The sequence below is a fragment of the Myodes glareolus genome, chromosome 12, assembly GCF_982192425.1.
Source record: "Myodes glareolus chromosome 12, mMyoGla1.1, whole genome shotgun sequence".
Taxonomy (NCBI): domain Eukaryota; kingdom Metazoa; phylum Chordata; class Mammalia; order Rodentia; family Cricetidae; genus Myodes; species Myodes glareolus.
This window is the reverse complement of record NC_142037.1, coordinates 20,913,351-20,925,312: the sequence shown is the minus strand read 5'-3', so window position 1 is coordinate 20,925,312 and position 11,962 is coordinate 20,913,351. Positions and strand designations below refer to the sequence as shown.

Sequence of the window (11,962 nt, the reverse complement as noted above, 5' to 3'; positions counted from 1 at the left end):
GATCTTATTTATTTTCTTAACAAACCAAACTTTTTTTCATTGATTTTTTTTGTTGCGGTTTCTATTCTATTAATTTTAGTCTTCAGTTTGGTTATTTCTTGTCATTTACTCCTTTGGGTATGATTTCTTCTTTTTGTTCTAGAGATTTCAGGCATACTATAAAGTTATTAAAATCTCTCCACTTATTATATCTCTCCATTTTCTTTTAAATGAAAATACTTAGTGCTATGAATTTGTCTCTTACAACTGCCGTCATTGTGTCCCATAAGTTTGGTTATGCTGTGTATTCATTGTCACTCAATTCTATGAAGTCTGAGTCTCTTTACTTCTGTCTTGACCTATTTTTCATTCAGTAGTGAGGCTTACAGTTTGCATGAGTTTTTAAGCCTTCTGTTGGTGTTGATATCCAGCTTTCATCCATGGTGACTGGGTATGATGCAGGGTGCTATTTCAGTTTTCTTATAGCCATTGAGACTTACATTGTATACAAGTATGTAGTCAATTTCGGAGAAAGTTGCATGAGGTGCAGAAAAAAAAGATACATTCGTTTGTGTTTGAATGAAATGTTCTGTAGATGTCTGTTAGGTTCCTTTGGTTTATAACTTCTGTTTGCTCCAGCATTTCTCTGTTTAGTTTTTGTCTGAGTGACCCGACTACTGGTGAGAGTGGGATATTGAGGTCTCCCACCGTCAGTGTGTGAGTGTCGATATGTGGTTTAAGCTGTAGCAGTGTTTCTTTTACAAACTTGGGTACCATTGTGCTTGACACATAAATATTGAGATTCGAAATGTTCTCTTTGTGAATTTTTACTTTGGTGAGTATGTAGTATACTTCCCTATCTCTTCTGATTAGTTTTGGATTGAAGTCTATTTTGTCAGATATTAAAATGTCTACACCAGCTTGCTTCTTAGGCCCATTTGTTTGGAATTTTTATTTATCCTTTTGCCCTGAGGTAATGTCTCTTATTGGTGTTAAAGTGTGTTTCTTAGAAGCTGTAGAAGAATGGATCCTGTTTTCATATCCATTTTGTTAGTCTGTATCTTTTAATTGAGGAATTGAGACCATTGATATTAAGAGATATCAATGAGCAGTGTTTGTTTATTACTATTATTTTGTTGTTGTGGTGGTGGTGGTGGTATTTTATGTGTATGTTTCTCCTCTTTTGATCCCCTATCTGAGATTACTAATTTCCTGTGTTTTCTTGTATGTAATTAACCTCTTTATATTGGAATTGTCCTTCTAGTGCTTTCTGTAGGGCCAGGTTTGTATAAATAGATATTGCCTTACTTGACTTTAACATGGAATATTTTCTTTTCTCCATTTATTGTGTTTTAACGTTTTGCTGGTTATAGTTGCCAGGGCTGGCATCTGTGGTTTGTTAGAGTCTGTAGAACATCTGTCCAGGCCCTTCTGGCTTCTCGAGTCTCCATTGAGAAGTCAGGTATAAATCTAATAGGTCTGCTTTTATATGTTAGTTGGTGTTTTTCCCTTGCAGCTTTTCTTTCTTTTTTTTATTTATTAAAAATTTCCACCTCCTCCCCGCCTCCCTTTTCCCTCCCCCTTCCCACCTCCCCCTCCCTCTCTAGTCTTAAGAGCAGTCAGGGTTCCCTGCCCCATGGGAAGTCCAAGGTCCTCCCCACTCCATCCAAGTCTATAAAGGTAAGCATCCAAACAAACCAGGCTCCCACAAAGTCAGTCCATGCAGTAGAATCAAAACCCAGTGCAGCTTTTAATATTCTTCCTTGTTCTGTACAGTTAGTATTTTGATTATTATGTTCTGAGATAATCTTTTCTTTTCTGGTCCAGTCTATTTAGTGCTCTGTATGCTTCTTGTGCTTTGGTAGGTATCTCCTTCTTTAGTTAGGGACATTTTCTTTTATGATTTTGTGGAAAACATTTCTATGCCTTTGACCTGGGTATCTTCTCTTTCCTTTATTCCTATGATTCTTAGATTTGGTATTTTCATGGTGTCCCAGATTTTCTGCATGTTTTGGTCCAGGAGTTTTTTAGGTTTAGAATTTTCTTTGACTAATGTGTCCATTCTTCTATCATGTCTTCAATGCCTGAGATTCTCTCTTCCATCTCTTATATTCTACAGGTGAGGTTTATCTCCAAGGTTTCTGTTCGAGTTTCTAAATTTTTCATTTCCAGATTCTACTACTTGAACTGTTTTATTCATTGCCTCTTCATGTTTGATTTTTTTCAAAGATTTCTTTAATGGATTTGTTCACTTCCTTTATCAGGACCTCTATCGTATTTATAAAGGCTATTTTAAGGTCCTTCAATTGTGCGTTAGCCACGTTGCAGTACTCAGAGTCTGCCATGGTAGGGTCGTTGGGCTCTACCAGAGACGTGTTGTCCTAGCTGTTATTGCTCACAATTTTATGGTGGCATTTAGGCATCTGGGTTTAGGAAGATTAAAATCTTAGGTGCTGATGTTGGATTTTGTCTGTTTTGGGTGAGTGTCTTGTTCCTTGATTTCTGTTGCCCTCTGTGCTTGTTAGGAGGCTGTGATGATTGTGTGTTTCCTGTTAAAATCCTGATATAAGTGGGCACTGGGTTTCCAGGCCAAATGCGTTTCTAGGGTTGGGAGCTAACTTGTAGGAGTGGGAATAGCCTAGGAGGAGGGTGCTGAGGTCCACATAGAGGTAGAAAGCAGGGTGTTCCACGAGGATCTGCTTAGTCCCCTGGGAACTGGGGCAGAGATTGAGAAGAGGCCACAGCAGATCTGCTACAGAGCTGCAGTTGAGCCTTGGAGGAGTGGAAGGAGAGGGAAAGGAAGATCGGTAGTTAACCTTCCAGCTGGCTGGAGTGACTTGCAGCTTCCCAGGGTGTGCCTACTGTGGTAGGGGCTGGGATAAAGCAATGAGTGGAGGGAGGAGAAGTTAGAAGAGGAAGATCTGTGTGGTGATGGGTACAGAGGGGGGAAGGGAGGCGCCAGGATGTGGTCTGCACCGGAAATGAGCCTGGGAGGTTGGTTTTGGAGGAACTCATGGAGAGTTGAAGAGCTGCCGTTCCCTACCTGCGTCCCCTGCTCAAGTGGCTGCCGATTGATAAACTTTTTACAAAGAGAAAATTAGTAACAAATCAAGAACATGGCTATGAACAAACAAAATGCAGTACATCGAATAATAGGGGAAAACAGGCAGAGTTATGCTTCACAGTAAACTGTCCCAAAAGTTCACGTGCCAACTAACCCGGTACACAGCCCCTGCAGCAGCAGGACACTGAGGAGTCAGATGCATTACAGAGATAAGCAGGTGGGCAGCAGTGGGAGCCGCGCCAGGGTCACTCAGCAGAATCACAGAGAGAGTCCCAGAGTGTAAGCCAGAGACCATGGCATAGTGAACGAGGGTTCTGCCACCAAAGGTAAGAGGGCAACTTGTAGGACAGCGTTGGACAGGTCAGTCCTACTCCTTATATCCGATAGCACAGACAGAGCAACTCTTGATGAGACTGGTTTCTTACAACAGTTTCTAAGTAAGCTGATTCTCTCTCTCTCTCTCTCTCTCTCTCTATCCCTCTCCTCCCCAGCTGCCCCCACCCCCTCTCACTTCTTTCCGGAGATTTCTTGCTTCCCCCATAGTGGTTGTGCATGTTATGGTTTAAATATGAAATAACTTTCCAAAAGTCTCCTTTTGAAGGTTTGGCCCCCAACTGGTAGTTCTTGGGAACTACAAGAGTGCTAACTTATTGGGTTGACTGTGGATGAGTTCATACTGAATGGGCCATTAGGAAATGGGGCCTGATTGAAAGGAGGAAGTCAGTGGATTGTGACTCCGAAGGGTAGGTGCACCTTGTTGTTGACCTTTCCTATCTGTCCCCTGCTTCCTATCGTTCCGTGTGCAGCTCTGTCCCATGTTGCCCATCCAGTTTGAGCTCATCAATGGATCAACCCATTTGATAAAGTTAGGGCTCTTACGGTTTATTATGGTAATAAAAAACTAAATGCATCACATGTGATGAAGTGGGGGGGGCAGCAGATATCTGGGAGAGCATTGATCTTCATCTTAGCGTTCTCTAATTCCAAATTAGGATATGTATTAATGTTCTAATGGAGAAATAGGCACATTCATCTTAGGCATTGTGCAGCCTTTGCACATCTATATTACCTTCCACTACAGAGAACTAGGGTTAAGAATATTAACAGGCAAGTTATTTTTAAAGTACTAGAAAATATTTAGAAAATATTAAAGGCTCACTAGTCCATCCCAGTATTTGGGAGGTGAAAGGAAGAGGGCTGTGAAGTTCAAGGTTGTCCTCAGCTACATACAAAGTTCAAGGCCAGCCTGGGCAACATGACATCTGAAAAAATACTTAAAATATTTTAAATTATATTTTCTAAAATAAAAAAATCAGCTCATTAACTCATTCGTAGAAGTAAAAACATTAGTAAATTTTTGTTAGTCTGATTTGGAAAAACAATGACATTCAGACTTGGTGAGGACATTGAGAAAGACGGCATTTTTGTTTACTTGTACTTGGGAGGTTGTGGTAAGAGGATCACTTGAGGCCAGGGGTTGACACAGCTCAAACACACAAACAAATGAAAAATCAAAACCAAACCAAGGGCCAGCGATGTATGCCAGTTACAACACACCTTTGCAGCATGAACAAGGCCCTGGAAGGATCTCTAGCACACTAACAAGAGGAACCCAAGGGTTTTTGATCAATCTAGCAGTCTTTGTCCACATCAAAAAAATGAAACAAGATTACATATTAGTTTTGTTATACTTTTGACCCATGAGAATGGTTGGCAGGTATGTGTAAGACAAAAGCAAATAATAAGTCAGTATCTACTATAGCTAAATGTTTGTTATATGCTTATTTTCTTGGTAGGTTTTTTTCTTCATACATACTTATTTCCATAATTTTACAAATTATGTCATTTAGATATCTCAAAGGCCAGATCATTAAACACAAATGACATTCTAAAATGATATACACTAACAGAATCTCTACAAAATAAAGGAAAATGTTGACTAATTGAACATAGAGGCTTCAAACTGAATGTTACATTTGAGATTGCAAAGTAAACATACATAAAGGAAAAATATCTGGATGAAAAAACATCTTCCTGGCTAGGTGGCACTCTTGAGACAGAGAGAGAGAGGGGCCTCTGTGAGTTGGAGGCCAGGTTAGTCTACATGAGTTCCAGGCTAACAAAGTTACAAAGTCTACATAGAGAGACTTTGCCTCAGAAAACTGACACACACACACACACACACACACACACACACACACACACACACACACACATAGAGAGAGGGGGGGCAGCTGGCTAGAGAAATTAAGACCAAGATATTTCTATGTCCAGTTGTTTATTTACAATTTTAACATAAAATTACTAAAATAATATTATTCCTGAAACTATTTCAGGTCAGGAAAAGGCAACCAGAGGTAAGTTGATGATGTTTAATAATGCAAACTGTTCCAGTAGATAGCCTTCAGTTTGTTTCTTGCTCACACACGTTCCAAAATGAATATTCCCAATGAGTTTTTGTTCTATTTTACTCTCAATTCTTCCAGTCTGGACAGTAAATATTGACAGCCAGTCCAATAGTAAGGAACTCAGACTTAGTGTCCCAGATAAGGCTGCTCACTTCCTCAGATTCATCATTAATAAACCTCGGATGGGGAAGGTCCTTGAAGACAAGATGTGAGAGAATGTGATAGTCGAGTCTAGGAGGTGCCTGCCCCTTTCCTATCAACTCCAGCTGCTACAACAGCCACACTGCCCCATAGACACTTGTCTGGGACTGGAAGCAAAGGAACTTGCCTTGCTAACCTGCTTAGTTCATCCATATTACAGTGCTTAATACTGTTTCTATTTATATGGGCCCTACTTTAGTTTTTTCTTCCTCTTCCATCTTCTTTTATTATTATATATTAATTTTACAAAGTTTCTCAATTGGGAGTGCGGGTGTCTCTGGGCCAGCTGTAGCTGGTCACTGCCTGCCCAGAGGATCGATATATGGAACTTATGCAGCCCAGGAAGGAGATGGGAAATACTCAATATTAATGTCTCAATACCCCAGAGGAGAAAAAAAATGTAACTGACAGAAATGTAATGGAACAGTCACAAACTGATGCAACTGCCTATAGATGTTGTGAAATATATCAACAGTCCTGCTTGTTCAAACCACAATTTTTATTAAAATAAAAATGTTTTAAAGATATGTACTTTGATCTATTATACTAGTCTCCTCTTTACTCAAATGTTCTCTCCAACGCCCCCCCCCCACCACAATTCATTTTGAAAGTCTACAGAGTCTATGCATACCATTGAAAGAATACTTATGAGGTGATTGTTGCATTTTATGTCAGGAGGTGAAGCCATTTTCTAGAACCCTGCTATGATTCTCCCCTCCAACCCTAGAAGAGTCACCGTTCTGACCTGATGCAGCTTTCCTGCTCTTTTATATACTTTTCTCTTGTGTGCAAACCTCTAGACATAAAGTCACACTTTGTGTCTAACTTTGAGCTTTATATAAACATGATCATACTAAGTGTTTTCTTCTTGGGCCCTTTCTAACGTTTTCTACGTACGCGGAAGAGACAAATGTTCAGTTATATTTGTAGCTGTCCTATTATAAATAGCCCACGAGCTACTGTTCTGAAGTCTTCCCAGGCTGCGGCTGTCCCAGTACTGCTGCTCAGAGAGATACAGCTGTGCTCTTCTTGGAAGTGAGCTTCCTTTGGGTTTATGTCTATGGATGGGTGGCGATGCTGGTATCTCGCACATCAGTAGCTTCAGTCTAGACTCTTACTCTTACTTCAGTTTGGGCCTGAAGATGGCTCCTGCATGGCAGTTCTCAGGCTTTTCCATTTTGGGGCCATGTTAAACAGCCATGCTTCTTTTTGTTTTCAGTTGACATGAAATTTCTTGCTACTGGTATATAATGACCAGTGCACAGCTTTATTTACATAACTGGCTGTGTGGCTTTCATGCCTCTTTTTTCTGTGTATACAGGCTTTTTATCCTTTTTTAAAAAAAAAATCCAAAGAACATTTCTAAAACAAACAAAATGTTGAGACATCACTAAAATGAAATATCCCAATACAAAGGTAAGGTAACCTTGCTGGGGTGTTCTCTCTTCCTTCATGTTCTTTCTCCGATACTAGCAGAGAACATGGATTAAGATGGGATTAAGCTCAGTGCAGCTCTAAAAATAAGTAGAAAACTGTGTATGAGTTAGAAAGAATGCTTCACTTCCAAATATTTTTCAAGTTAGCCAATCATGCTCCATAGATTAGGGAGTGCACCAGTCAGCAGCTACTTCACAGAAGAACACAGGATTATAATGGTCGGCTGTGTACACTGGGTCTGTTTGATATTCTCAGTGGGTTTAGTAAGCCACTGTGTGACTCTGCCGTGATCTCTTGTGCTCCCCCATTCATTATTTGACCCCGGCTCTTCTTGATGTACATGCGGCATAATAATAAACATGTCTCCCTTTTTAAACTATTACCCCTGTGGCTAAGAATGGAAACATGTTGGTGGTTATTTTCCACTGTTAACAATATGAGATCCTAAGTGTTTCCAAGCAAAGGTCAGACAGCTCTCAACAACTGAATCTGCTGACAGCTCTCAACAACTGAATCTGCTGGGCCTCTGCAGCACGCAGGGGATCCTGGAAAACCTTTGCCAGAATTGTCAAAATGTCTGCAATTGAGCCATGATTTCACTGAGAGTGGGCTGGGACACGGGTGACCAAGAAAATCAGTATCAAAAGCTTGATCTTTTCTTCTCCAGCTGCATCCTCCATGACCTCAGGAAGTCTCTACCTTGGCAACTTCTAGAAAGAAATGGGAGCAGTAAGGATCTTAGAGGATGAAGACGAGCAGGTTTCATTTCTCTTCTTCCCTCTTTGACGTTTCCTTTGTCTTATCCCATACCTTCCACCACACCCGCCACCATTTGTTCACCGTTGTCCTCGGACATTAGTAAATACATGTGAGTAAGGAATCCAGAGAAGGGGGACTTTAGCTCAGTTGGTAGAGTGATTGCCTACTATGTGTGAGACTGTAGGTTTGGTCCCCAACACTTCATAAAGCCGATGTGGTAGTGAACTCAGTCCTGGCAATCAAGAATAGAGCCAGGAACATCAGACGTTAAAAAAAATAAAGGTCATCCTGAACCATGTTGAAGCCATCCTGGGCTACTTAATACCTTTCTCTCTCTCTCTTTCTCTCTCTCTCTCCCTCCTTCCCTCTCCCTCCCTCTCTCCCTTTTTTTCTCTGAATACATATATGCGTTGACATTCATTGAACGTCAATTGTAACTCTAGCCCCATAAGGAGAGGGAGAGAAGGAAGTAGGCACTAGTTTCCCTGAATTACTGAATGTACAGTGGACTTGGCTCCTACTTGTTGTCAGCACTGGCATGGCAACTATGTGGGATGCCACACTGGCTTGATCGGCTCCCTCTTCTCCTAGATCACTGGCAGTTGGTGTGCAAACCTCCTAGGAAGCCTTGGGTGATGAAACCTGCCACACAAGCTGGAAAGTGGGACCGTATCTTCCCAGCACCCCTTCCTTCCTCTCCATGGGGGATAAAAGTCTGGCAGAGAGAAGTTCAAGCAGCAACTGACTAAACAACGCCCGGTTCTGGAAAGATGCAGCCACTCCTGCTCCTGCTGATTTTTATTCTACTCCAAGGAGATGAGGCAGGTGAGTGACCAGCCACACCTCAGAGATCTAATCTCATCCTATATACTAGCACTAGACTTCTGTGGCAATTTTAACTCTGTATCAGTGAGCAAGTTAATTGAACATACATTTCCTCAGTTTTCTTATCTATAAAACGTGGATAATATTAATACTGCCTCGTAGCATTGCTATGGCAGTCAAATTGGCTAATGTTTGAGAGAGTCTTGCTCTTGGTCCCCACATATAGAAAGTACTGTATAAATGTTTTTTTACATAAATTTATTCAGAAGCCTGTATACCAAAGCCCAGAGACAAGAACTCAGCTGTAAAAGGCCCACCGGCTCTAGTCTAGACTCATATCTAGTCCCATGATACCAGGAGGTGCACCCTGGGACATGGGATGCTCTCTGGGGAAGATACCAGGGAACAGAGAAAGCTCATACCTTGGGGAAACATCTTTCCTCAGTACCTGAGGCTAGGGCCAGACTTGTGTGGAACAAACACCGTTCTCCATTTGGAGAAGGACGGCACAAAGGACAGAAGGGCATGATCTTCCTTCAAGCCAGGAGTAATTTCTGCAGAGCCTTGGAGGTTTCTTCCTGCGCCTGATGTCCACACAGCCCCCCATATCATGCCCCTGAGGCTTTTTAAAGCCCCCCCACCCAGTGCTTTCTGCCTCTCAGCCTTCCTAGAGGTCCCCCTCCACACAGGCGGTTCTGTCTTCAGGCTCTCAAGCACACGTGTAAGTCCCAGGTGCTTCCTTGCAGGAAAGATTATTGGAGGTCGAGAAGCCAGGCCCCACTCCCGCCCCTACATGGCTTTCCTTCTGATCCAGAGTTCAAAAGGGCTGGGTGCTTGCGGAGGGTTTCTGGTGCGAGAAGACTTTGTCATGACAGCAGCCCACTGCTTGGGAAGGTGAGGACCCAGGAGCTTCCCAGGAAGCCAAAGTCCCCAAAATTTCCTCCTCTGAGCCTCCTGAATGTATGCAATTATAATTAAGTGTAGTTATATTGAAAGGTTCTGCCTTTAATTCTAGAGACAAAACGGGAGTGGGAGGAGGGAGGTAAGAAGCCGGTGTTGATACGGAGAAAAGGAGCTGCAATCAAGAGGTATACGACGAGGAGGAGGAGGTAGAAGGTCCAGGCTGGGTGCTAACTATGAACTCAAACTATTTCTGTTCAATCTGCTGTCCCCAGCTGAGGATTTCTGGGAAACAGCAGGCAGGGGCCAGGCCCAGAGCCTTCCCGTGTCTCCCAATCTTTCCAGCTGCAGTTTCCCTGTCCTTGGTCCATTCGTCTGCCCTGCTGAACGGCTGGATCTCATGTCTATCTCTAGTCCAACTTTTCTTTTGCAGTTCCATAAATGTCACCCTGGGAGCTCACAACATCCAGAGACAAGAAAGGACCCAGCAACACATCCCTGTGCTCAGAGCTATCCCCCATCCTGATTATGATCCAGATAACTTCCTCAACGACATCATGTTGCTTCAGGTACTGCCTACCAGACCTCTGGCTCTCCAGCCTTGCTGGCTTCCTCATGGCTCTGTGACTTTTCTGTATTCAGGGACTGTTGAGAAGGAAGTGGGGACAGGGTTCCGGTGTGGTAGTGAGGACAGAGAATCCCCGAGTGTGTGTGTGTGTGTGTGGGGGGGGGGATGCCAACTGAGCTGGAATGCCTCCATTCCTCCTGACAGCTGAGAAGAAGGATCCGGAAGAATAAAGCCGTGAGGCCCGTGGCTCTGCCTCAGGACAGAAACCGTCTGCGGCCAGGGGATTTGTGCACAGTGGCTGGCTGGGGCCGAGTGAGCCGGAACATGGGAACAAATGTACTCCAGGAGGTGCAGCTAAGGGTGCAGAGGGACCAAAAGTGCAGCGATCGCTTCAACACCTACAACAGTCAGACTCAGATCTGTGTGGGGAACCCAAGAGAAAGGAAGTCTGCCTTCAGGGTAAGAGTATGAATGCCCTCCAGTATTTCTTGGGACAAAGGGCTCAGGGCTGACAGGACAGCAAGGCCAGTCTCCAGGCCTTGGGGTATTTCCTGTTCAGCAATGACAGGAAGGCCCACAATGTACCTTAATGGGGAAGGTGAAGGTTCCCTGATGGAGAGAGCTGGAGGCTATAACTTTAACCAGGCCTGAAATCCAACAGATAAAAGACCCAGGGGCTTGCCTCCTGCAAGCTCATCGAATACCCATCCCCTACACACAGGCAACCACGGGTCCCACCCACTGGTGCCTTCTCTGGGAGCCAGAATGGCAGGGCATCAAGCTTCATGTCCTTTCCCCCTCTCTTCCTCAGGGTGATTCTGGTGGCCCTCTGGTATGCAACAATGTGGCCCAGGGCATCGTCTCCTATGGAGACATCAATGGCCTTCCTCCAGCTGTATTCACCAAGATCCAGAGCTTCATTCCCTGGATAAAGAGAACAATGAGACGCCTTGCACCACGGCATCAGGGACCTACTGACTCCCTGTCTGGGGCACAGACCAGCTCCAGGGGATTTCCATAGCCTTGATTAATGTCACATGGAGAATGTAAATTTTGTTTAATTAAACATCATTTAGTGGTGTCTTACTTTGTTTGAACCCCTATGTCAAAATACCATGTAGTGGTATTCTAAACAACAGAAATTTTAATTTTGCTGTGTTTGAGAGGCTGGGAAGTCCAAAGTCAGGACACCAGCCATTTGGTGTCTGATGAGGGGCTGCTTACAAGATCACAGCTGTCTCCTTCCAGTGTTTTCATGCCCTGGAAAGTACAGGGGATTCCATGGGGTCTCTTAATAGGATGACCATTCACAAAGTTTCATCTCTCATAACCTATCACCTCTCAGTTAACCTCCTTTAAATGGGGATTATGTTCGATGCATCAGTGTTGAAGAAGTATGAACACTCATTCTCCACTGATATGTGCTTGGATAGAGTGAAGGTCTATAGATAGATGGGGAAGGTGAAGAGTGAAGTTTCTTCAGAAAAGGAGTTTTCTTTTCGATAACAAACTAAACCTGTCATCTACCCACAGCCTGGGATGGAGGTGAGCATCCTCCCTTCCTTAACTCATAGCCTGCCTTCCTCCCCCATCTCACTCTCGACTTCACTTCTCTCCCCCGGGCAAGGATCTCTCTCCCTGAAACCCTCCTACTCAGTGCTGTGCTATGCAGACAAATAAGCCTGATTAAAGGGCAGAGTTGAAATCTCATTAAAGCCCCCATCTAATGTAAGAAAAATCCCAAGCCTATGAGACCACTCAACTTTTAATAAGTGGTATTAGGCAACCAGATAGTTGTTTTGATGGGGGAAAAGATAATAT

The 11,962-nt window shown here is 43.3% G+C and overlaps 1 protein-coding gene across 1 annotated transcript; it reads left to right on the top strand.

The window, feature by feature from the left end:
- Positions 1-8,495: 8,495 nt before the first annotated feature.
- Positions 8,496-11,227, top strand: LOC148120199 (cathepsin G-like). Its single transcript, XM_087912087.1, has 5 exons — positions 8,496-8,673; positions 9,420-9,567; positions 10,007-10,142; positions 10,346-10,600; positions 10,953-11,227. The coding sequence occupies exons 1-5, from the start codon at positions 8,619-8,621 to the stop codon at positions 11,160-11,162; spliced, it is 804 nt and encodes a 267-aa protein (XP_087768213.1). The 5' UTR covers positions 8,496-8,618; the 3' UTR covers positions 11,163-11,227.
- The last annotated feature ends 735 nt before the right edge of the window (positions 11,228-11,962 follow it).